General features: G+C 44.9%; 2 protein-coding genes across 3 annotated transcripts in view; one reads left to right on the top strand and one right to left on the bottom strand.

The window, feature by feature from the left end:
* Positions 1 to 16,102, bottom strand: part of GNPAT (glyceronephosphate O-acyltransferase) — a 23,880-nt gene extending 7,778 nt beyond the window's left edge. The window contains exons 1-9 of one of the 2 annotated variants that reach the window (XM_051616202.1): positions 15,899 to 16,102; positions 12,325 to 12,516; positions 10,347 to 10,523; positions 9,390 to 9,519; positions 4,566 to 4,693; positions 4,046 to 4,121; positions 3,326 to 3,477; positions 3,105 to 3,235; positions 2,203 to 2,426 (exon numbers count right to left, since the gene is read on the bottom strand). In XM_051616202.1, coding sequence (XP_051472162.1) covers positions 2,203 to 2,426; positions 3,105 to 3,235; positions 3,326 to 3,477; positions 4,046 to 4,121; positions 4,566 to 4,693; positions 9,390 to 9,519; positions 10,347 to 10,523; positions 12,325 to 12,516; positions 15,899 to 16,087 — 1,399 coding nt within the window. In that variant the 5' untranslated portion in view covers positions 16,088 to 16,102. The remainder of the gene's footprint in view (positions 1 to 2,202; positions 2,427 to 3,104; positions 3,236 to 3,325; positions 3,478 to 4,045; positions 4,122 to 4,565; positions 4,694 to 9,389; positions 9,520 to 10,346; positions 10,524 to 12,324; positions 12,517 to 15,898) is intronic. The other variant, XM_051616204.1, reaches the window with a different exon arrangement.
* Positions 16,102 to 25,229, top strand: C3H1orf131 (chromosome 3 C1orf131 homolog). Its single transcript, XM_051616205.1, has 7 exons — positions 16,102 to 16,202; positions 16,345 to 16,673; positions 19,236 to 19,292; positions 20,277 to 20,372; positions 21,035 to 21,121; positions 22,119 to 22,168; positions 24,890 to 25,229. The coding sequence occupies exons 1-7, from the start codon at positions 16,151 to 16,153 to the stop codon at positions 25,017 to 25,019; spliced, it is 801 nt and encodes a 266-aa protein (XP_051472165.1). The 5' UTR covers positions 16,102 to 16,150; the 3' UTR covers positions 25,020 to 25,229.

Raw genomic sequence — 25,229 nt, 5'->3', positions numbered from 1 at the left:
AGAGAACAAATTTCAGACATGTTTGTAATTAAAGCACTTCAAAATGTTCCACTTGCTAACAATGACAAACATTCCCTTAGTCTCTGGAACAAGTATTCTGAACCTCCAAATAAAATGGGATGGATCTGTTTGATGGATACACTCATCAGTAAGGAAATGCAGATCATACTTTTGCTTGGGCATTTTTGACACTTCAAGTTTTGAATCCGATGCACAAATCTCGTATACATGGAAGGGCCTCATCCTAATCTAAGTATTGCTACATAACAGACCTGCTCAAAGAGAAACCAGATTGTACTTAAACTCAAATTTATTTTTGTTTCGTAAGACAATCCTTATAAAATGCCTAAGGCTAGGAAGCGTGTGGTTTTGGTTTTGTTTTGTTTTGTTTTGTTTTGAAACCACAAAGTTCTTTGAAGGCAGGCATGAGTTTCACAAACTTGTGGTCAAGTTTTTTGTTAATGTAACACACCACAAATCCTACTCAGACAGAGCAGCACCTCAAGTCTTGAAAGTATCCTCACCTTTTTAGAATACCCTACACGTTAAACACTACCAGAACATCCCCTGCTTAAAATACGAACTGTTTGTCAAGCAAGGAAAGAAGCAATAAAAACTTCTTACTTGAACCCTAGAATATACTTTACATGTTCACAGCACCATAATCATATCAATATAGCCTCTGACAGAAAAAAAAACACCCTAAAATTCCTCTTATTTAAGAATATTATTTTGTTATAAAAATATTTTCCCTTAACATAGACTTCACAGAATGTCCTTGCATCTTATTTGCTCCTTCAGCCTACTCTGTTCCCTTTTGCTAAAGCTCTCATATTTCTCAATGCAATAAGCAGAAGTGTGAGCAAGTAACTTTGCAGTTCTTGTTTTTAATATAAAATTCTAAAACTCAGACAAATGATCTGCCTGCAATAACCAACCAGTGTATGAAAGGGAGAAACAACTAACTGAAGACAGAAGAATGGACAGGGTAAATAGAGTTGCTGACTTGGCAACACTATCAAATTAGCCTTTAAAATACAGTTCTTCTTTCAAATTACTGACAATCCAAAGCAAAACAACAAGCCCTGTTTCTATGCAACTGATGCCTTGAGCAGGGCCAGCACACTCCAACAAAATCTGCTCAGTTGCTGTCATTCCTCTGCCATGCCTATTTTTTCCACAACTCTACTAATGCAAAAGCTTATTCATTGCTGCTAAGAATATAAACAAAACTAAAAAGCAAACCCAAATGTGCTAAGTTCTTCAGTTTACTGTACAGTAAGAGTTTAAACAAAGTTTAAATAGTGCCATGAAATTCTTCCTTTTACCAGTCTGGCAGCAGCAAACCTCGTCTGCATTACCTGCAGTGCAGATCCCTGAAATATGTGGTTTTCTCCCAAAAATGACAGATTCCTGTTACAACTGTGGCCTGTTTGTATTTCTTTACTGCAGTGCTGAGAGGGAACCCTGATTATACACATGGCTCTAAAATTAACCACCTGTGCCACCTTGGCTCACAGAGAGAAGTTTAAAACAATTGTTCAGGAAGTTTGGAAGGAGAATCAACCTTTCAGCAGCCAAGATATACACACACTTTTTATACATATATATATAAGTGTGCGCACATGTGTGTGTGTGTGTGTGTGTATATGTGTGTGTATATACATATAAATAAATATAAACAGCAAAGAAGCCTCCTCCTCAAAAGTCATTGCTGTTTCTGGGTGTAAAGTGAAATTAAAAAATAAATAAGAGAAATAACAGCTTTGTTTCTGCTAGTTCTTTGCCACAGTAACAACTTTACTATAGTCAATATCAAGCAACAAACATGGCATCACACCAAGTTTAATTGTTGCAGACCAGGTAATTGCCTGTGACTTAAGTAGTGGTCAGAAAGACAGACTCTAGGCAAATCCCAGTACTCTAATACAAGCACCTTCTAATTTCTTCCCCCCTCATTCCACACTTCAGTAACAGCAAAATATCTGTTCTGCCTCCACCTAACTGTTCTTCAAAGTAGTATCTTCTACAGCCTAAGCCAAAATCTACCAGGTTTTAGCAGCATTTTTAGCATATCCTAAAATCGATATACAACATGAGGAAAACATTCTGTAGAGCTGTCACCATGCACTGCTTCCACAGAAATACAATTTATCCTTCATAAGCAACAAAGGAAATAGAAATACCACTTTCTCTGCATACCAGGCCATTCAATGAATCCTCCAAAAGTCTGTGTTAAGCCTTTAAGCCACAGGGTCTTTTCTATTAGAAGTTCAAAATCCATGGCTGGCAAATTCTGGAGCAGGACAGAAGCAACCAGCACCCATGGGCTCAAAACCATGTTTTCTATTTGCAGGAGCTCCATTTTATAAGCTACATCACTGACAAATTCTTGGATATCCTCAGACGGCTTTTGGGGAAGATGCCTGAAAAGAACAATGCAGTTCAAGGTAAAGAGCTCCAGAACCTGGAATATAAATCACACCCTTCCTTATTTCTCCTGTATTGTTCCCAGATCCATAATTACTTCACAGCACCTAACACCTAGAGGGTGATTCTATGTGCTGTGTAGAACAGAAGTAGAGTACAATACCAGTAGCTTCACAACAGTATTTGAAACACAGAACTCTCCCATTGATGCTGTACACTTGTTATCTTTTAAAATAATCGTAGTTCATATGTATTATGTTTTGTGCAACAAATTGCAAAAGCCATTCCATCTAGTCATAGTTGCAGGTCACTAGCATATGGTCACATAACAGTTTGTAGTAATAAAGCAAGAAGGGGCAGAAAGGTGGAATTTTGAAGTGGTAAAACCACTGAATTCTCCAAAAATAGAGCTTTGCCTGACTCACGTGCGATTAACTTCTAAAATGGCATCTTCTCAACACAGTACAAAGCCATGCAAGTAGCATGTTTCAGGAACACCCAATCCCAAACACAGTAAGCCTCTGCTCAGACAGAACAGGTTCAGTGGTATAAGTAGTGAGATGGAGGGGAGGTGAGAGAAGTTGAGAAAAAAGTGCAAGAAAACATCTTATTTTACATAGGTGAGGACTAAACAAATGTTTTTCCTGTGCTTAAACCATGGAAAGATGTAGTACCTGGGGACCAAATTGTATGGGCACCGATTGATTCTCCCAGATGCCAAGGTTCTAAGTGATACTGGCTGGCCAACGTAGATGTGTATGGTACCAAAATTGTCACTGAGAATTCTTCTGGCTTTTAACAACCCCTAACAAAACAAAAAGGGCAAAACTAAAATTTTGGTGCTACAGGGTGTGCATACATCCACCTATGTTCTGTTCTTAAGGAATTTACATACGGATGTAGATTCTTTGGGCTTTGGGACTCCTAGGAGTTCATATGCATAGAGAGATTCTTCTAATATCCTCTCATAGCTGATGCTGATAGGAACAAGGTACGTGTCGAAGATTTCACGTTTAAAAAATGGTTCCATCACAATGCTGAGAAGACCTGCAAATTGGAAGAAAAAAAAAAAGTGAAAAAAAAGTTAATCACTTGTCTTTTTCAATAAGGGAAAAGCTGGAATTGAACTTCAAAAGGTTATCTACAAATTTTAGAAACTGCTAATAGGTGTGCACTATGCCTGTTCTCCAAACAAGTAGAAGCACAAGACACTGCCTATTTGGACAGCTATTTGTGCTCTTTCAGTAGTACTGCTCCGTGCCCACACTGTGTCTTCCTTCTAAAGATTAACCCCATTACTTTTACAGTTAGCTTACAGTATTTCTCTGCTGGCCAGGGGACACCTATTTTCTTGAAAGAAAAGGGTGAAGAGTTATGCTATTAAGCACACACAATGGGGCAAAGTGAGAGAAGGCAGTAGAGTGCAAGAGACGTGTGCTGCTGTTCTTGGTACGGCCTTGGAACTCTAACCATAGTGTTTTTCCACTACTCTGACAGACCTCACCAATTTCCCACCACTTTAACATCCCTTCCTGTCTGAAGAACTTACAAAGCATATAGCCACTAATCAAAACACTAACAGTTATTAGAAGTTCCAAGTTTTCAACAAACCTACCAAACTTTGGAGTCAGAGTCTTGGCGGTGCGGCTTCTGGTCCCTTCAAGAAAAAACTCAATTGGGGCATAGCCACTCTTCAAAAGTAAAACAAAACAAGCTGGTCAGAAAAAGAAAAACATTTATTCTCTACTGCCCACAAATACGTTTAAGTACTTGAGTAAGTTTTTTGAATGGAAGCCAGGCACGTCTTATTTCAGTCATCTCTAAGCCTATATTCATTCCTTGTAATTGCCGCATCATATAGTTAAACTAATTAAAAGATTGTCTGTCATGAGATATGGGCACATGATCCAAAGCAACTGATGAGCAGCAATTTGTTTACCACCTACTGCTGAGCTATAATGAAAAGAGAGTGCATGTATGCTCTTCACCTACAGCAATTCTGAGGTAAAACACATTTAATGAAATCACAGTGAAGACTTTCAATCTCATCAATATACCATTGAGCACATTTCACTGCATCATTTCAACCAAGTATTTCTTAAGCAAATGTTTTGAGAGTTCAGTAATTTATTTACCCTTAACATCGTTTTTACATATTCAGCAAACACTGCCCAGTAGAGTCTGTTCCCACTAAAGGAACGTCGCATAAAGAAGGCACCAGCCCTTCGTAGCAGCTCACCAACTATCTTCATTCCTAGGAAATCTGAAAAACAATCAAACAAAACCCACACACATAAAACTTGTTAGTATCAGCCAGCAGAATCAACCACTTTCTCTAATACTTTGACTCAATTACCAGAATAAAGGAGATCTCTTTCAAGGATTCTGTTGTTGCGATTACTTTATTTGCTTTCCAATCATCTAGTAAGACTTCTGTAGACATTAATGGCATTTTCTAATATTATTTAATTTTTTTTGGTAAACAGCCTTCAGTTAGAGCCATTTATTTTCTTTAGATGGTCAGATTTCAGCCATAATAAAGACCATAGTTTTTTTAAGTACACCATCTCTCTCATCTTCAGAAAGATCAGTTACTTCTGAATGGAGCCTACAAGACATGGAAATTAACTCACCAGCTGCAGTAAATTATACCATTTGAGATCCTGACCCATCACGTCAGTAGGGGTAGACTAAACCAGCTAAAATATTTTTTTGTTTTCTAGTTTTAAGTAATCATGGTCAACACTTCAGTTGTCAAAACCAGGAAACAAATCTTAAGAAATGTCTTAGGGAGGCATTTAAAACAAGTCTACACAGCAACTGGCCTCCTTGCCACCTCCATCCATGAGACACTTGAGAGCAGAGATTCACTCAGTAAAATAAATTCACATTTCACATGCTGAGAACAACTGCCTTGAAGATGTCATAGAATATGTCACACAGACATACATATGTGGGAGATATATATAAATACAAGATAGATAAAAGGATATCGGCTCCAGGACCCTGGGCAGCAATAGCAGCTGTCAAAGCTCCCCATGTGCAGAGGTCTATCTTTTCCCCTTACCCTCCTACTACCCTCCCTCTCTCAGCACAACACATACTCTATCTCCTCCTGTACTTCCATCCTCCTCCTACACACTCAACCTCCCAATCAAGATGCCAGCTGCATGTCCAGTGCCTCTATCCACCACCCAAACTGGGACTCAAATGAATTCTTTCATGTACCTCAAGGCCACACCACCTCACCAGCTTTGAGCCGCTCATCTGACTTACTCCCAAGACCTGAGACAGAAACACAATCCCAGCACCAGCCAGATTCACCCTAATGCACAGAGCCTGTACTATGGCTACTGTTAACTTCCCCTCAGCTAATCCCCATGGATCTATCCATATGCTGCCCGAAGCCAAGAGATAACTAACAAAGCAGAAGCGTTTACAACCTGTATTAGGAGAGTCTCTCCACTCAGCACAAGCACCACTTTTGAGAGCCAGTTTGTACATCACGTCTTGTGAACCTCTAGCACAATATGTAGTAAATACAACTACAGAGAACTTCTCCAGAGGAATTTAAAGTAATAAACACATACAGTAGCATAATCAAGCAGCAAGCCCCTAGTTCTGAAGAACTTTGACCCCAAAATACCCAAACACTATCCGCTCCACAGCAGCGGTGAGAGCTGTTCCTTTTCATTACTGAGAGAGTTTTGAGACGGGGCCGGGCTTCCTGGAGATGGTGAAACCGGGGGCAGAGCGGGGAGACCCAAGACTGAGTGGGAATCCTGCAAGGAACCGGAGGGCTGAGGTGCCAGGGGTGTGTCTGGGAACCGCAGCAAAATGTAAAAGCGGCCTCTTGGCAGCTCCCTCAGAGCAGGCAGCTGCAGCACCGGCCATCGCAGAGAGCAGCGCGAGCCAGCAGGAGCGGGTCAGCACAAGCCATTTGGTGCGGGTGTGCGCGGGGCACGCGAGGAGCAGCAAGCAGCGGTTGCTTTCTTTGAGCTAGACAGACGCTCGTGGCCACAACACGACCAAAAGCCGCAGTGAGACAGAATGTGGGAACTCAGACTGAGCTTTCATGCAGACAGGTGGCCTTGCAGGTCTGGGGCTGCAGCGAGTGCCTGAGCCTGGCGCTGGTACCCGAGGGAGCCCGTGACACCGCGTGTGTGCGATGTGAGCAAGTAAATGATCTGCTCAGGCCGGTGGTTGAACTGAGGGAGGAGGTAGAAAGGTAAAGAAGCACCAGAATGCAAAAGCGAAATAGATTGGTGGAACCACACCCTAAGGCAAGGGCAGATGGAAGAAGTTCTTGAACAAGTGATGATGGATCCCCTCCCCTCCTGTCATCAGACAGGAGGGAACTCACAGGACAGGGAGGAATGGAGGGAGGTTCCTGCTCCTTGGAATGGCAAATGAAAACCCTCACAGCCCCCCTCCACCCTCCCAGTTGCCCTTGAAAAATAGGTAGGAGGCTCTGGAACTTCAGGGCCAGGCAAATGAAGATGGAGAGGTAGATCCATCTAGTGAATCACCTAGGGCTTGTCACTCACCCCATGCCTTAGGACTTACTCAACTAAGAAGAAAAGGAGAGTAACTGTGGTGGGTGACTGCCTTCTGAGCGGAACAAAAGGGCCCATTTGTTGACCAGACCCATCCCACAGGGAAGTCTGCTGCCTCCCTGGGGCTCGGATTAGAGATGTTAAAAGGAAACGGATCTGGTGCAGCCCTCTGACTACTATCTACTGCTAGTTTTTCAGGTTGGCAGTGATTAAATTGGCAGTGATGCCATTGTCCAAGGGCAATGAAGAGAGACTTCAGGGTGCTGGGATGGCTGGTTAGGGGGTCTGGAGTAAAAATAGTGTTCGCCTCCATTCCTGTTGCAAGAAAGGATGAAGAGATAAACAGGAGGAGTCTGCAGATCAATGCATGGCTACACAACTGGTGCCATAGGCAGGGCTTTGGGTTTTTTGATCACGGGTTGCTATATGAGACACTTGGCCTGCTGGTAGCAGGTGGGATGCACCTGTCCCACAGGAGCAATGGGCTTTTGGGGCAGGAGTTAGCAGGGGTCACTGACAGGGCTTTAAACTAGATATGAAGGGGGAAGGGGAGATAAATAGGACAAGTCCAAGAGAAATATGCCAGGGCTTGAAGGATGGTGGACTAGGGAGGATTCTCACTCTGCTGTTTCATTTGAGAGAAAGGATAGATGTTTAGAAATCATGGAAGCACCTGAGAAGGGTCTGGTAGGAAACGGAGCCCACAGTGGAAAAAAGGTGTTGGAATCATTAGCTCATCTGAAGTGCATCTATACCAATGCACACAGTATGAGCAACAAACAGGGGGAGCTTGAAGCCATGATACACCAAGAAAACTATGACATAGTGGCTATCACAGAAACGTGGTGAGATGCATCACACAGCTGGAGTACCACAATCGATGGCTACAAGCTCTTCAGGAGGGGAAGGAGAGGGGGTGGAGTGGCCCTGTATGTTAGAGAATGCTGTGAGAGCTTGGAAATCAAGTCTAGTCATGATGAGGTTGAGAGTGTTTGGATTAGGTTAAGGGCCAATAAAGCTGATATCACTGTGGGAGTCTGCTTTGGTTGGGAGGTCTAGAGCAGTGAGGTGGATGAAGCTTTTTATAAGCAGTTGGGAGAAATCTCCCAGTCACTTGCTGTTGTTCTTGTGGGGGACTTTAACTTCCCAGACATCTGCTGGGAATACAACACAGCAGAGAGGGAACACTCCAAGAGGTTCCTGGAATGTGCGGAAGATAACCTCCTCACACAGCTGGTAAGTGAGCTGACCAGGGAGGGTGCCCTCCTGGACCTGCTTCTGGTGAACAGGGGAAGTAAAAGTTGGAGGCGCTCTAGGGCAGAGTGATCATGAGATGATTGAGCTATTGATCCTTGAAGAAACAAGGAGAGAGGCTAGTAAAACTGCAACCTTAGACTTCCAGAGGGCAAACTTTGAACTGCTCAGAAGATTGACTGACAAAGTCCCTTGGGAGGCTGCCTTGAAGGATAAAGGAGTCCAGGAAGGCTGGACATACTTCAAGAAAGAAGTTTTAAAGGCACAGGAGCTGCTGTCCCTGTGTGCTGAAAAACCAGTAAGCTGGGTAGGAGACCAGCCTGGCTAAATAGGGACCTTTGGCTGGACCTTAGGAACAAAAAGAGAGTCTATGACCTTTGGAAGAGGGGACAGGTCACTCATGAAGTCTATAAAGATGAAGTGAACCTGTGCAGGGTGAAAATTAGGAGAGCCAAAGCACAGCTGAAGCTCAAACTAGCTACAGCTGTTAGGGATAATAAAAAATGTCTCCGTAAATTCATTAACAACAAAAGGAGGATCAGGAAAAATCTCTATCCTTTATTGGATGCAGAGGGAATCTTAGTAACAAAGGATGAGGAAAAGGCTGAGGTGCTCAACACCTACTTTGCCTCAGGCTTTAGCAGTGGAACCAGCTGTTCCATGGATACCAGCCACATGAGCTGGGAGGGGATGCAGAATGAGGTCATCACAATTAAAGAGGATACCACTTACACAGAACAGCAGAATCTTTTCTTCCCTATCAATTCCTACAATTTTGCTGATTTTCTACTGGTCTTCCTAACCTCTCAATTGGAAAAGTAAACTATAGGACAGCAGTAGGTTCCCAGATCTTTACTAGCTTGCCTGTGTGCATACAGTGCTGCAGCAGATCTGAGGTTTCTGTCTGCCTGCTCAGAAGACCTGGGTTTACAGATCAGGTACTTCTAAGCAAACTTGTTATGAGAAAAATCACATTTGATTGGTCTCAGCACAGATGAGAGGCTTTCAGATGTTTTAAGCATCTCACTCAAGAAGGTTTTCACATGATATACTTGGAACAGAAGTTAAAACTACCTACAGAAGCAGCTGCCAGCTCGCTTGCTATCAATTCTCTGAATCCTGAAAACACTGTTAAAAAACCATACTTGCCTATTCCTGCAGCAATGACAGGCAAAGCCAAGTCATACGTATATAGCAAATAAGACAGCATCAAAAAGTCTACATAGCTTCGGTGACTGGGCAGCAGCACAACTGGATGCTCTTGAATGGCATGTTGCAACTGAAAAAATAAAAAAAAACAACAGAACAAACAATATTGTTCAAATATTTAGGGAGTGCCTGCTGCAGTTTGCAGAAGGGCTTAAGACAAACAGAAGCTGGTTTGTTTGAGGGTGCTTTGTCCACTCACTGTACCTTTTTCAGCATGGAGCCATAGAAAATTTTGAGCAAGTTTCCAGACTAGCAACCTGTTGTTCACAAGCATGGCAGGACTCAAAAGCCAGGGCCACCTCATTATGTTACAGTCTAATTCAAATCCCTTTTGATGAGGATGGGAAACCCAACAGGGGTTGCCAGGGCTGACATTGCTGTCTTCTAGGGAATGCACTGCACCCTCTAGAACAGCAGCACCCTGCAATGAAACAGGGGGACAACAGATCCCCATGAAACTGGGGCAAGCTTAAAAGTACCTCTGGCCTCAGAGGTTTCACCACTTTCAACTCTAAGAAGATTTTGTAGAACAGCCAGCCCACTCAGACACATAACACCAAGTTTCCACCCCCAATTCAGTTAAATGCATTATTAAATTTATAATATCAGATTGAAACACTCTCCCAATGGCTGAACTAACAGAATCACTCACATATGACTGCAATATGGGAGGCATTTGGAAAATGTACAAAAAGTCCTGCTGACTGTTTGCCTCTAAAATACTTACATACCACCTGTCTTTTTTCCCCCTTATTAAAACATGCAGTAATAAACACCAGTGCAGTCTCTTTTTTTAAGAGTATTTTTCAAATTTTTTACTTGGAGCAAAGACGAGACTCTGTTCAAGTGACTGGTATGAAAATATTACACCTTTTTTTTTTCCCCACTAGTACTTACTCTCTGCATTCCTTCTTCGTTCACACAAACTCTCTGGAAAAGCCGTTTAAATATCTTGCTGAGAGTAAAGGCAAAAAATCTGACAGCTCCTAATTGCATACTGTGGCCCATCTCATCCAGGATTTCTGTGGCTTCTTCTTGAACAATATCAGGTGATTCTCCCATCTCTTTTGCTAACTAAAGAGAAACATCATAAAGAAAATAGTAGCCAGATGTTGTTCCATTCTCCTTGCCCATGCACACAATGTGCCACAACAATTATGGCAGAACTACTACAGTGTTAAGCAAGGTTTTATTTTTATGTGATAGGCATGCATCTAATCACACAGAATCTGGGATCAACAAACAAGAGAAAGCCAAGTTAAATCCGTTCAATATGAAGAGTAAGCTTAGATGTCGATGGCAGGGAGGTGATATGCAACAATTTCCCCCCCTTAACACACCATCTGAATGTTTTAACCCATGGCATCTTCAGAGAAGATTTAATTTCAAAGGACATTTCCTATATTGTTGGTCTGAAGAAGGCTGTGTACAGTGTTCTTTGGCTGGTAAAATAAAAGATATGTTTGCAGAGATATTCACAACTTAAATCTTTGAAGTTCATTTGTGTTAGATTTTAAGACTTGGCTGAAGAACCTCCGCCCTATCACACTTCAATTTCCTTAGAATGTATTATTTTGGCAATGTAGCAGAAATGCATGCAAAACACTCTCTACCAACTTTGCATATCAATGATCTTTTTTCTGTTATGATGCACATTCCCTTTTGAAGTTTCTTAAAACAGATTTAAATAAGGGTTGTCTCCCCTATTTGATACTTTGAATCTAGAAATATTCAATTGAAAAGCTAGTCTTTTACTGGTATGGAATGAGGAACATGCCTTTTACCGAACATGGAGGAGGAATGAGGAGGAATGGCAGGCAAGAAAGCCTCAAAAAAAGCATGGCTCTATTTAGAGGCCAGCACTGCTTACCTATTATTTCTATTTTGTAAGATATGAGAAAATCCATCTCCTCCAATCTATCTCACCCTACTTGTGTTTTAATAAATGCACTATCCTTCATCCTGCATATTTTCATATGTAGCTGTAACTGATTATTTTAACCGTTTAAATAAGCCAAAAACTGTTTCCACTTAAGCCTCAGAAAATCAATCTGTCATAAAAAGCCAAAAAATAACTCTAATTTTTCTCTAGAGGAAGTGATACTGTTCTCATTCACCAGTAAAAGGCTTAGCACACAGTTGATCGTCTGTGAACCATGACAGAACTTAGCACTTATTCCCCAAAATCAGGAATCAAAAACCAGACCAGTCACATACAGCAAGTAGAAACAAATGCACCTAATTTCACATACTGAACATTAGTAACCCGAGCAACCTGTCACAAGAACAAATTCTAGTATGTCTGTGTAAAGCTGTGCAAACTCCATCAAGACAGGAGGCATAAATTCATTACAAAGTAGTAGCTGCTCTTCCTCTTAAAACAAAAAATATGGTTACATCTTAGAGAGAGTTTCTATTTAAAATAATTTTCTGTGAAATATAACTCTCATTTTAGGGAATGTAGCATTTATGACTGATTCATAAATATCACTAGCCTATAAAATTCCTACAAGACATCCCGAAAGTACAAAAAAATCTACTAAGAAGGAGTGCTTATGTCTTTCACAATGCTGCTCTGTGGTGAGAAGAGTAGAGGAGGAGAAAAGTCAAGCACATTGGATAATTTAGGTAGTGAAGTGTCTCATATGCAAAATCTAAACATTATTTAATGAAAGAGCTATCTAACAGCTTTAGTGGCAACTCCGTGGTAAATCAGTATTTGTTTTTCCTGCCAAAACAGGTCTCAAGTTGCCAATTTACTGGACCATCTTTCAAGCTACAGCTATTGTGTCAGCAGTAACTTTTTTCCCTGCTGCTACACAAAGTTTGGCTGTGTTCAATCTACCTGGTCTTACAGCTCCATGTCCCACCTCACCTGCTTGATAACATACTGAACTTGCTCTGACTGGAGAACAGCACTTTTAATAGCGTTTGGCTTGCAAGGTGAAAGTCCCTTGTAGATGACAGGTGTGTAACATTTCATCGCGTATCTCAAGTCGCTGGACAATCGTCTTTCCTCCAAGATATCTTCAAACTCATCTCTTTTCTTTGACGTGAGCTCTTTCTGCTAGGAACATGCAAATAAAGAATGAGACACTGTCTCAAGCCATTCAGTGGTCTGCTTGGCTACAGTATCAAAAGAACAGCGTGTAATATTTTTGCAATGTCTGGGGGCTTTTTTAGCTTTCCGCAGTGTCTGCATTCCACATTCTGAGTGCGTGAACAAATGCCACCTGCTTGGAACAATGCTGCAAATGGAAAGAAAACAAAGAAAACCAACCAACAAAAGCCCCCTCAAAAAAAAAACCCTTCAACCCTTTCTAACTGCAAAGATGCCCAAATCACTCTATACCACATTACTTCGTTCTGCCTGACTGGAAGATGCTGAGAGAACACTTTAGCTTTAAAAGCTGAAGTGCCTCCCCTCCAGCCTCTCTGTGATTAATAGGTATTACCTAGAACACCTTTGATTTCCTCTCTCACAGTTGCATGAAGACAATGCCTTGGATGACATTATAAAAACACAATCATCAACACACAAAAAAAATAAAAATCCCCACTACCTTAAGTAGCATCTGGAACCTTGGTGATTTTTGCTGGCTTATGTCAAGTTTGGACACAGAGTACATAAACCACAGTCAGGCAGGAACAAACAAAAAAGCCATTATCAGCCATGTGAAGATCAAAATGTAATATGGTGCACACGTAGATAAAAAAGAGAGCAGAGCCTCTGAGTAAGCACCATCACTGCTAAGCAGGAAAACAAATGGTACATCAAGAACTAACTGTGGATCCATACCACTGCAGAAATCTCACTGACAAAACTCTCCCCCATGAGTCAGCAGGCATCCCCTGTGCTGGAGAGGTCTCCTACTATCTGCTCTAACACCACAGTTTGTATGACTGTCCTTTCAAAGCCAAAATTCTATTTTACTAAACTTCAAAAGAGCAGCAAGAGCCACCAGACAAGCAAGGCAACTGAAGCAAGCCTCTGTGAAACACAAATATAAAGTATTTGTTATGATCAAAAATATTCATTAAAAGAAGATGATAAATAAAAAACATTTGTGTCTCCCCTCATAGCACCACGTCAAGGGGAAGGGGATCCACAGGAAACCCTTTCATTCATTCTGCTGCCTCTCCCTGTATGCAGCCGGTGCAGAACTATTCTGACAATGAAGGACAAAACATGTTGTTTCATGGGCTCTTACAGTGACCTTTTCTGGTGTTGAGAGGAACATCTAGCCAGCAAACACACAGGAGAACACCAGGAACAGATAAACAAAATGCCCAGCAAAGGCAGCTGAGCTTTCAACATTGGGAGAGGGAGTCATGTTTCACTGCCAGCTGATCACAGCCACATCAGCAACACTACCAAAAGCATTTGACATTTAAAGTAAGTAGAGAGCAAGTATTTAGCTTCTGTCTATTCATCAACAACAGATAATTTGGCAAAACGAAAAAACCCAAATGAGGAATATCTCCACTTAAGAAGAACAACAAAAAGGCCTTCAAAGCCATAACCGTACTGAAAGCCAATTTAATTTCGCCAGAGAACACAAACCCTACTATAACATTTGACTTCCTCATTCTTCTCCCCACATGGCATAGTCACATTTGAATATCATCCTACTACAGCAGCATTTGGGAGATCACCTAACTTTTCACTTTTGTAGTTTAGATAATTGTCGCTCAGTAAGTGAAGGAAAGACTCTCCAGGGACTTTCAAAACAGTCCTATACAAAGTATTAAACCCAGGCCCGTATTAATTTAAAGTTTCCAGTGGGATTTTTTTCCTGCATTTTTAAGCATTACAGCTTTCAATCTTTCCCCCTCCACAGCATTCAACTAGTTGGGTGTTTTGCAAGAGCCAAGTAAGCTAAGATCTGTTGAGGCGGCTGGTAATAGTTTGCATTAGCCATTTGTTGCCATTGACACCTTTTATCAATCCCCTTGACCGAAAACAGGAAAAAAAAACAACCTTATACCCTGTTAGGAGCAAAAGATAGCTCAGAATATCCTCAGGAAATATTAGGTGGCTCTAAGTGTAAACCTGCTTAGATCAGTACATGACAAGTCATTGCTCAAAAATCTGAGCAAGTTCTATTCCGATTACTGAAGTCTAAAGCAGCATGCAACTGCTGCAGGAAATGCAGACAAAGAAACCCAGCACTCAGCTCGGGTATCATCAGCCACCTCAGCAGTCCCTGCACTGCTACAGCCATTCCCCAGCACGGCTCTGGTGAGCAGAGCTGTGCAAAGGCTGCAGCCAAATGAAAAGCCACCTCTCTGCCACTGCCCCTCATTTCACATTTCCAGATTGGAAGTGCAAGTGATTTCTCTCCACAGCAATAGGCGTTTTCACGCCCTGTCCCCAAGTAGCACTGAGGGTACCAAAACACACACACACCTTACCAACTGCTAACGTAGAGAAACGCTGCTTTTACACGTTATAGCCAAGCTGTTGCTACAGCTTCGGTTGCTGACCGGTAGAGAACACATTTATAAAATATGCTGTCGGACACCTTGACATCAGACAATTCAGGTATGTGCATGGTTACTGGAGTACAAAAGTGAAACAGTGGGACCTGGAATTCCTCTGCTGCCACATAACCTCTGAAGCAATGAAACGGGGGGCTCATGATGCCCTTGGGATGCCAGCACACAGCCAAGGACAGACAGAAGTTTGTGAACCTCTGCCAAAACCAGGCACTATTTCCCTCTCTTCCCCAGTCCCCACCCCTAATTCCCGGCAGAAAGCAAGGTTTGGCCACCCACCCCCAAATCTCTGTCTGAGGTGGGTGGAATAGAAGCTGCCCGAAAAAAAACACAGAAAATGAAGCCATTTCCACCACATAACACGGGAAAGCCCATTTCAGCTGCTTCATGACGGAGTTTTCCAGCGCTGAGCCGGTTGCTGCTGGCGGGTTTCTGTCCCGCAGACAGCTGCGGGGCGGCCTCGCCAAGCGCGCCGTGCTCCGGCACCTGCCGCCCCAGCCAGGCTCCCTGCCAGGAAACCCCCCTGGCGGGAAGCGGGAGCCCCTTCCCGCCCTCCCCACGCCGCGCCTGCGGAGAGAGGGAAGCGGCGCTGCGGAGCAGGAGCTGTGGCTGCCGCGGCTGCCGCGACAGGCACCCGGGAAGCCGGCAGGGGCAGGGGCAGCCGCGCCGGGCCAGCGGCGGCTGCCGAGGGCCAGCTGTGCGGGGAGGCGCCCGCTCCCGCTCGGCCGCGACGCGTGGCTGCGGAGAGGCCGCGCCCAGGCCCGCGGAGCGCCGCGCCGCCCGGGGAAGGCGGCGGGAGCGGGGCAGCTGTGCGCGACACTCCCGCGCCCGGCGGAGGCCCCGGGAGCGCCCCGCGCCGTCCCCCCGCTCCCCAGCGAGCGGCACGGCGGCGGTGCGGGGCGGTGCGGGGCTGAGGCGGGACCCCCTTTCCCCCCCCCCCCGCCACCTACCGAGAACGCGGGCGCCGCGCGCCGCGCCCGCCCGCCCGCCGCCGCCATGCTCCTGCGCGCGCCGCCCCGCGCGCCCGCCCTGCCCCGCCGCGGGGGCCTCGCGCCCGCCCGTGGGCGCGCGCCGCCCCGGCCCGGCTGCTCGCGGCGCTGCGGGGCAGGGCGCGGGGGCCGGGCGCGGGGCGGGGCCATCCCGCGGGCGACGGGAGCCGCTGCGGGCCAAACGTCCTCCCGCCCGCCGGCCGCGCGGCAGCCATGGGGTCGCGGCGGCGGCTGGAGGCGGTGCTGGAGGCCCTCTACGACCTGGGTGCGGGACGGGGCCGGGCTGCGGGGCCGGGCCGGGCGCTGCGCCGGGGCTGGCAGAGCCGCGGCCTCCCTTGCGGGCCGGGAAGGGAAGGGGGCCGGGGCGTTCATTCTGGAGCTGAGCGCGGCCTGTGTTGGGCACGCAGGTGAGGAGCCCGGGGCGCGGGGAGCCGCCGGGAGCAGCGGGGCGGCGGCGGCGGAGCAGGAGCACCAGCAGCAGCAGGAGCAGGAGCGGCAGGAGCGGCAGGAGCAGGAGCGGCGGGCAGCGCAGGCGGCGGCGGGCAGCGCTGGCGGGGCAGCGGGCGGGCGGCGCGGAGCCCGCGACTTCTTCGGGGAGCTGCGGGCCGAGCTGGGCGCTGCCGAGGCCGCCCCGCCGGGCCCCGCCGCCCCGCCGGCCGTGGAGGTGGTTGTGTTCCGCGGGAGGAAGAGGACAGGGCGGCCCGGCCCCGCGGCAGCGCCCGCCGGCGGTGCGCAGGTAGGGCCGGGCGGCGGGTGCGGGGCGGCCGGGGGTCTCGCGCTGCCGGCCCCCGCAGCCGCCCGCTGGCGGCGGGGCTCGGCGCCGGCGCTGCCGGGCTCGGCTCGGGTGCACGCATCGCGGGTGGCGGCGTTTTGTAAGGCCGTCCCAGCGGGTTTACGCTGAGCAGGCGTCGGGCCGGGATGCCTGTTCCTGCTGACAGTTAAAACCAGCCCAGACCTTCTGCGTGTTTGGGGCTGGTTTTGCTGTCTCCACGGCCTGCCAGCGTAAAGCGTGAGGTACCCTCCGTTGTTCTCCCCTTCCCGTGCCTAGCAGTTTCTTTCCTCTTGCTGATAACAGCTTCCTGTAAATCCAGGATCCTTCTGCGGTCTGCGTGCTCGGCTTGGTGGCCTCCAGCCCTGCTGATTCTTGCTGGCAGGGGCCGGCTGAAGCAGGGCTTGAAGACTCTTCAGTTTCAGAAGATCTCTGGATAAATACCCCGTATTTTAAATAGGTGTATCCTATCCTAAATTGGGCTGCAGATAGGACCTCTGATACAGCAAGCAGCGAATGAAATGGAAAGCAAAGTTTTTTGGTTACTTCTCTGCCCAAACGTTTTGTGTGCTGCTTGAATCTTTGGAATAGGTGTGGATGTGAAGTACCAAATCATCCTCCTCTTCTCTGGCATCATGGCAGCATTTGACTGTTCACAAGTAACATTTTTCTTGGAGGACAGGTCGTGGGTGGTCAATGGGGGGAAAGGCATGACAGCATTACATCTCTGTCTTCTAGTTTGGTTCCTGGGTCCTGCATTCCCTTGTGCTACCAAAAAACTGTAGCTGAGTTACTTAAACAGTCCAGATTAGTCCAGATTGGAAGCAGAGCTGCCTTCCACACCAAGCAGAGGGGTTCCTTGCTTGCTGGTTGGTCTCCAGATCTTACAGGTTCTCTGGTTGTTTTCTTTCAGTTGTGTTTATGGCCATAACATCAGAAACCCAATTCTAAAATAAGCTCTGATGGCCCAGCACAAGACTGTCTTGAATTCAGGCGGGCTTACTGGTATCTGGGGTTCAAGTGCCTGGAGTTGGGAAGTTCAAAGGCTAACCAAGGAGTTGGTTGAATCCGTGAATTACTGTGCTTTTCCTGGCATGTTTTACTCTAAAGATAGCGGTAGATTTTTATTTTCTCATGGGTTTTGCAACTAAAGGTTTTCTGCCCTAAAAAACTGGTGTTAAGCTTTGTTACTAAAGTACTCAGAAAATAACCGGGGGGGGGGTGTGTGTTTTTGTTTCTTCTTGTTGAAATGGGCAATTTTTATATAGAAGCTTTTGATGAGTTGAGAGAAGTTTGGGTTTGGCTCTGATGGGTGCCGACGGAAGACCCGATATAACCCTGGGACCTGACCCTGAGACTCAATGTGACTTAACATCCTGGAGTTGCAAAAAAGAAATGTGTTCAAAGCATTCAGGTTCAATTTAAATACACACGTGTTACTCCTGCTTCCTCAGACAGGACAGAGTGCCCTCAAGAGTAAACAGGGAAAGATAAGAGGATGCTACTCTTGTACAGACTGCAGTTTTCCTGCCAGTGCTGCCTGCCTGTACCAGCATGTTTGGGAGCAGTCAGAGCATCTGCTCAGAGAGGTGGTTCACAATATCCTCCCTGAAATCAGGAGTCAGACACATAATAAAATAACCCTGGGAGATTTATTACTGCTCTGAAGTGTCCCATGTGGGACACCCCTGTAGCAAGCAGGTGTGGAGCTCTCCCTGAGGATTTTGTGCTTCTTTTGCTTCTTTTTCTTCCTACGCTACAATCTGTCCCCCCTAGAGTGTTCTCTTCCAGACTGAGAACTGCAGATAGAAGGTCTTTGTGTAAATTGTGGAGTAGAAAAGATGTCGTTTTTGCTGATCTCATTTTGAGCAAGTAGTTTCTTTAAACAGCATTAAGTGGGGCCTGCCATTTGCTGGCAGTGCTTTTTTTGGAGTTGTTTCTCTTGGATCAGTTAAGGTGAATGTGTGCACTAATATATGTCCATGCAATTTCAAATTAAGTTTGTTCTGTGTGTTGCCACTCATTCACTATTATCACTGCACTCTCTGTCTAGAAGTTATTTAAAGTTCAAGTCTTGTCCTGCATTAGAAGTTTGTATGGATTTGGAAGTGGAAATATGCGTGACACGTAGTTCACATGTGGCAGTTTTTCTCTTACAAAATGTAATTTATATTTGAAGGTATAAAGATTAATTGTAGTTACTAATGTATTTCTGAATTATGAAGCTCTTTGTAAGCAGATATCAAGAGAGAAAATGCAGGACATCTGACACTGAGCTATAATGATACCCTATAAATTGTGCACGGTTGTTCCAGTAAGACCCTATAGTATCTGCATATTAACAATGTCATTGAGACTGTCTCTTTTAATAAATCTAGGTAATTAAGCTAGAAAAATATACTGCTGGAAAGCTATGTATTCTTCCCTGCAATTCATTTCACTTTTCACTGCTTTCCAAAAAACTATTGCAATCAGCATTTAAACATGTTATTTGTTATCCTAATTTTAAATGTTTTGTTTTGTTTATAGACCAAAATAGTGGATGAAGAGAAAAATGGGAACAAGCAAGAATTTAACTTTGAAAAAGTAAGTCAGCAGGACCTATTTAATTTCACTATTTCAGTGTTCAGGTGTGTGTATTTTTATCTTGGGTAAAGCTACCATGGGGACCCATGAGAAACACTTCCAGAAAAGGTTCTCTCTCGTAGCTGGGAATTTCTTAATAGGTAACTTTGGCTCCATGCCATGCCAAAGGAGGAGCTACTGGCTGTTATCAACTGCTCTGTGTTACAACTCTGTGCCCTGCCTTTCTCATCTTTCAGTGAGAATCTGAGGAAGTTTACTATGTTAGTTGTGTAAAGCTCTACAAGTAGCCCTCATGTGTAGCATAGCTCTTTCAGGGCCATTTCTGATCTCACGTGGGAGAGAAGAAAAAGCATATTGGCATCTGTTTTGGAAACAGCACATGACTTTTTTCCATTTGTCTTTTTGTTCTCATCTGTTCTTTTATGAGCATAAGTAGCATTGGCCTTCTTAGATACTGATTGGTTTCCAGATCTGTGCAGGCTGTTTTATATGCCCGATCTCTGCTCAGGAACATGGTGTGATCCAGTGAAGTCTCTCACTGGAGATTCTTCATGGAGCTCCATACTGATGAGAACAGTGGGGATTTAACCAGTGTCTTTAAAAATATTGTAAGTTCACCACTGGTTTTGCCAGGATATTAATATGTAGCGTCAACTATATGTATGTGTGTATTCAAACCACCATCTGTCCATCTATGTTTCTCACTGTTGAAGTGCTCTGCAGCCAAGAAATGAAGACACTCTGTAAACGCTGGGTGACATTGGTAGCACATTTTGTTTTGTGCAGCATGGCAGGATTGACTTTTATACAGACGACATACATTCCACACATTGTTTCCTGTGAAATGAGGAGAATCAAAACCCCTGATTTTGACTGTTAGCCAGCATTTCTTTGCCAGTATGACTTCACTGTAGCCTGTCAAGTGTTACTTTACAGAAAGCTGGACAAATGACCAAATGTTGGCAATTTTCTGTAATGTTCTAGGCTCGTCTGGAAGTGCACAAGTTTGGCATCACTGGCTACAAGAAGCAGGAACAACGTATGTGGGAACAGGAGCGTGCGATCATGCTGGGAGCTAAGGTAGTTGTCACTTGGTTTGTGGTGGGTGGTCACCCAGCTGTTACAGTGCAGGAAGGTGGTAAAAAACACTGTGGAGATTTGGCACTACTTCGTTAAAACAAAAGATCACCTGCCCTGACCCCTCTCCCACTTCATCCTTACTTTTACATATTTTATTCTGTCTTGTCTGTTTTCTGTAGACATTTGGGAAATTACTATGTGTGTATTATCAGGGATGTTGTATAGATGAATATGACTGATCGGGGTGGAAAACAGCATTTATTAATTTTTAATCAGGCCTTTCAAAACTAAATGGTTAGAGGGAGGGGCTTGCTTTTTAAAGCTTCATTCTGCCAGTGAGTTAAAGAAAACTTTATAGTTTTATTTATCATCAGTAGTGTAAAAGAAAAAAAAAATGTAGATAATTTTGAGGGAGTGGGGAGGAGTACGGGTTTTCTATCTAGCTTAGTTTGTATGCAGAAACCTCTTAGGATTCATACAGAGCATAAACATCCCTCTCTGCTGTCTCCACCAAGAAAGACTGGGTCTCTGTGTCTGCCTTTCATCCCTTAAGTCCCTTTCTTTCATCCAAAAGGAAATAAACTGTCTATGCAAGTGTGTGATCACTTTTTAAAATCTATTTGAAAATTTTATCACTGGTACCCCTCCCAATCTTTTTGCAGCCCCCCAAAAAGGAACATGTAAACTACAGGACTTACCAAGAGAAAATGAAAGAGAAAAAAATGGCGAAGGATGACGATAAGGGAAAGGTTTGTGTGAAACTTTCTTTCCATAAAGACAGCATGTAAGAGCTAGCCCAAGAGCCTGACAGACAACGCCTCAGGGGCAGGAGGAGTGCCCTAGCTTGACACCTGCTGCTCCCCATGGAGTGGGTTCCTGGCTCCAGCAAGACTCCTGTAATTGGTTGTGTGCTGGTATGCACAAGTGAAGTGAAGTTAGGCTTCTGCTGTGGTGGGTTTCACTGCCTCATCCTTTGAGGCTGATAGACCAATGACACAAAATCAGCAGTTTTGTTTGTGTTTTTTTTTTTCTTGCTTCTTAAGGGAAAAAAAATCGCCTTCAATTAAAGTCTGTTGTATGCTGTCTAACCACAGAGAGCCAGATCTTCATCTGGTTTTATATCAGCACAATGCCATCTAGGATCTTGCTGATTATTTAAACCAAGGGTGAGGTTTCTGTTGCATCCATCCTCTGGCACAGCCCATCTGGCTCCAGGCCTACTCCCTGCCTTGGCATGGAGTCCTCATGTAGGTGGGAGCAGGCTGCAGGGTGGGTAATTGTTCTATCCGCCTGTTTCCTGCCACTCTCTTTCCCAGAGGACCTACTTCACCTCCTCTGTCATGTGGCTCAAAGTTCATCCAGTGCATGACCATACATGTTTGAACCCTGTTATTTGACAGGTACACTCAGTCAACTGGGCACACCTGCCTGGTAGCAAGTCCATATTTAATCCAAGGATCCATCACATGCCCAAGAAGCAAGCCTCTTTTCTCATACAGCTGGATTTGTGCCTCCTCACATGGCAGGGGCAGCATGTGGGTCACGAGAGGGCTGTACTTTACATGAGGTGACAGGAAGGGCTCTGGGTACTCCTAGCAGTGTGTTGCATCACTTGCCCTCTCAGGTCTCCCAACCTGCTTTAAACACCTGGTCCTCTGTGAAGCAAAGGCTACCCCACGTTTTGTGTGCAGATGCTTGTTTAGCCAAGATGCTCTCTTCCATTAAAATACGTATCTTTAAAAACAGGAACATAAAGGTGATTCTCTTAAGAAGAAGAAGAAAGAACAGAAGGACAGGTGAGCTGGTTTTAATGTGGTTAAAATTAATTCGCTTTTGTATAACGTCTCCAGTGTATTTCCCCTATGCAACTTGTACCAGAAGTCATGCAGATCACAGTGGAAGGAACTTCTCCAACTGCAGAACAACTCAGTCACAAAATGGTGATGCTGCTCTGTGTCTCAGCAGTTTCAGAGACCTTTGTTACACAGCTTAACTGAAAATATGTCAGTTCTGCCCTGACTTAGGTCTAAGACTTCAGCTGAAGCTGAAGATGGGTGGAAAAACCTGTGTGTGGTTGCAGGATATACCACTTACTCAAAGCATTTGCCCTAAGAAATAATTTCTGCAAAGCATAAGCTACAGGACCACTTCTTGCAAGCACAGGATCAGTGTGTCCCAATGGGTAGAGAATCTAGTAAGGGAGCCAGGAGACCAGCGTGGTTAAAAAAGGAACTGCTGGGCAAACTCAAGTGGAAAAGGAAAATCTATAGATCATGGAAGGAGGGGCTGGTTACTTGGGAGGAATATAGGACTGTTGTCAGAGAATGTAGGGAGGCAACTAGGAAAGCTAAGGCCTCCTTGGAACTTAACCTTGCAAGTCGGGTTAAGGACAATAGAAAGGGCTTTTTCAAATACATAGCCAACAAAACTAATACCAGAGGCAATATAGGCCCACTGCTGAATGAGGTGGGTGCCCTGGTGACAGAGGATATAAAGAAGGCAGAGGTGCTGAATGCCTTCTTTGCCTCTGTCTTTACTCCTGCAGGCTTTCCCCATGAGCCCCAGTCTCATATAGCCCCAGTAGAAGTCAAGATAAAGGAGGAGTTTGCCCAGGTAGATGAGGATTGGGTTAGGGATCAGTTGAGTAATCTGGACATACATAAATCGATGGGTCCAGATGAAATGCATCCAAGGGTGCTGAGGGAGCTGGCGGAGGTCATTGCTAGTCCACTCTCCATCATCTTCGGTAAGTCATGGGTAACAGGAGAGGTGCCTGAGGACTGGAGGATAGCAAATGTCACACCAGTCTACAGGAAGGGCAAGAAGGAGGACTCGGGTAACTATAGACCGGTCAGCCTCACCTCCATCCCTGGAAAGGTGATGGAACAACTTGTCCTTGGCACTATCTCTGGGCATATCAAGGAGATGGGGGTCATCAAGAGCAGTCAACATGGTTTTACCAAGGGTAAGTCATGTTTGACTAACCTTATAGCCTTCTATGAGGAAATTACTAGGTGGATAGATGATGGTAGAGCAGTGGATGTGGTCTATCTTGATTTCAGTAAAGCATTTGACACCGTCTCCCACAGCATCCTTGTAGATAAGTTGATCAAGTATGGGTTTGATGATCAGGCAGTGAGGTGGATCAAGAACTGGTTGAAAGGTAGAAGTCAGAGAGTTGTAGTTAATGGGGCAGAATCTAGTTGGAGGCCTGTGACTAGTGGAGTCCCTCAGGGGTCAGTACTGGGACCGGTGTTGTTCAACATCTTCATCAACGACCTGGATGAGGGTACAGAATGTACCCTCAGCAAGTTTGCTGATGACACCAAGCTGGGAGGAGTGGCTGACACACCAGAAGGCTGTGCTGCCATTCAGAGAGACCTAGACAGGCTGGAGACTTGGGCGGGGAAAAACCTGATGAAGTTCAACAAGGGCAAGTGTAGAGTTTTGCATTTGGGGAAGAAAAATGCCATGTACCAGTACAGGTTGGGGGCTGAACTGCTGGAGAGGAGTGTAGGTGAAAGGGACCTGGGGGTTCTAGTAGACAGGAGGATGACCATGAGCCAGCAGTGTGCCCTTGTGGCTAAGAAGGCCAGTGGCATCCTGGGGTGCATTAGAAAGGGTGTGGTTAGTCGGTCAAGAGAGGTTCTCCTCCCCCTCTATTCTGCATTGGTGAGGCCGCATCTGGAGTATTGTGTCCAGTTCTGGGCCCCTCAGTTCAGGAAGGACAGGGAACTGCTGGAAAGAGTCCAGCGCAGAGCCACAAAGATGATTAAGGGAGTGGAACATCTCCCTTCTGAGGAAAGGCTGAGGGAGCTGGGTCTCTTTAGTTTGGAGAAAAGGAGACTGAGGGGTGACCTCATCAATGTTTACAAATACGTGAAGGGTGAGTGTCAAGAAGATGGAGCTAAGCTTTTTTCAGTGATGACCAGTGATAGGACAAGGAGTAATGGATACAAATTGGAGCATAGGAGGTTTAAGGTGAATATCAGAAAAATTTTTTTTACTGTGAGAGTGACAGAGCACTGGAACAGGCTGCCCAGAGAGGTTGTGGAGTCTCCTTCTCTGGAGACATTCAAGACCCGCCTGGACACCTTCCTGTGTGATGTGCTCTAGGTGACCCTGCTCTGGCAGGGGGGTTGGACTAGATGATCTTTCGAGGTCCCTTCCAACCCCTAGGATTCTATGATTCTACAGTATGCAGAGGCTTGAAAGGTGAAGTGGCATTCTTAATCCCAGTGTAGCAGGTTCACTGAAAGGTACTCTCTTACTTCTCTATCCAGAAGTCTTTGTGTTTCTAAGCTTTTTAAAATGTAAGTAATTCTGTAACATGCTGCAAATTTTGATTAGCTATGCAGGTAATAAATGTTCTGGTGTCATTACCTGCTATGATTTGATATTCCATAATACCAAACACTGAGGGCTTATAAATAGGTGACATTTTTCACCCTCTTAAGCATTTTCCTGAGTTTCTGTTTTTCACTTAACCTTTTTTTTTTCCCCTCTTCCTATTTCAGGAAGGCCAAAAGGAAGAAATCAGTGCCTAGCATTTGGCCTGCAGGACAAGTTGGAAAATTCAGAGATGGGACTTTGATTCTGCAACGCTATGACATAAAGAAAATTAAATCATCTAAAGTTATCAAATGAACTTCTGATACAGAGTCAAATGGACAATACACGTAAGATGGAATTCATGGTGCTACCAACACAAACTTATGGAGCTTCTCACCTTCCCACCATTATATATTTTTTTTTTACCTTATTTCTTGTTGCAGGATTTTCTGTATTCTGTTCTGCCTTGGGAAGAGTATGAGAATTTACCATTTTAAAAATAAAAATAAGGCTTTTTATTAAGAA

The sequence above is a fragment of the Apus apus genome, chromosome 3, assembly GCF_020740795.1.
Source record: "Apus apus isolate bApuApu2 chromosome 3, bApuApu2.pri.cur, whole genome shotgun sequence".
In the NCBI taxonomy this organism is placed as follows: Eukaryota; Metazoa; Chordata; class Aves; order Apodiformes; family Apodidae; genus Apus; species Apus apus.
The sequence above is the reverse complement of the archived record's forward strand: the minus strand, read 5'-3'. Positions and strand labels throughout refer to the sequence as shown.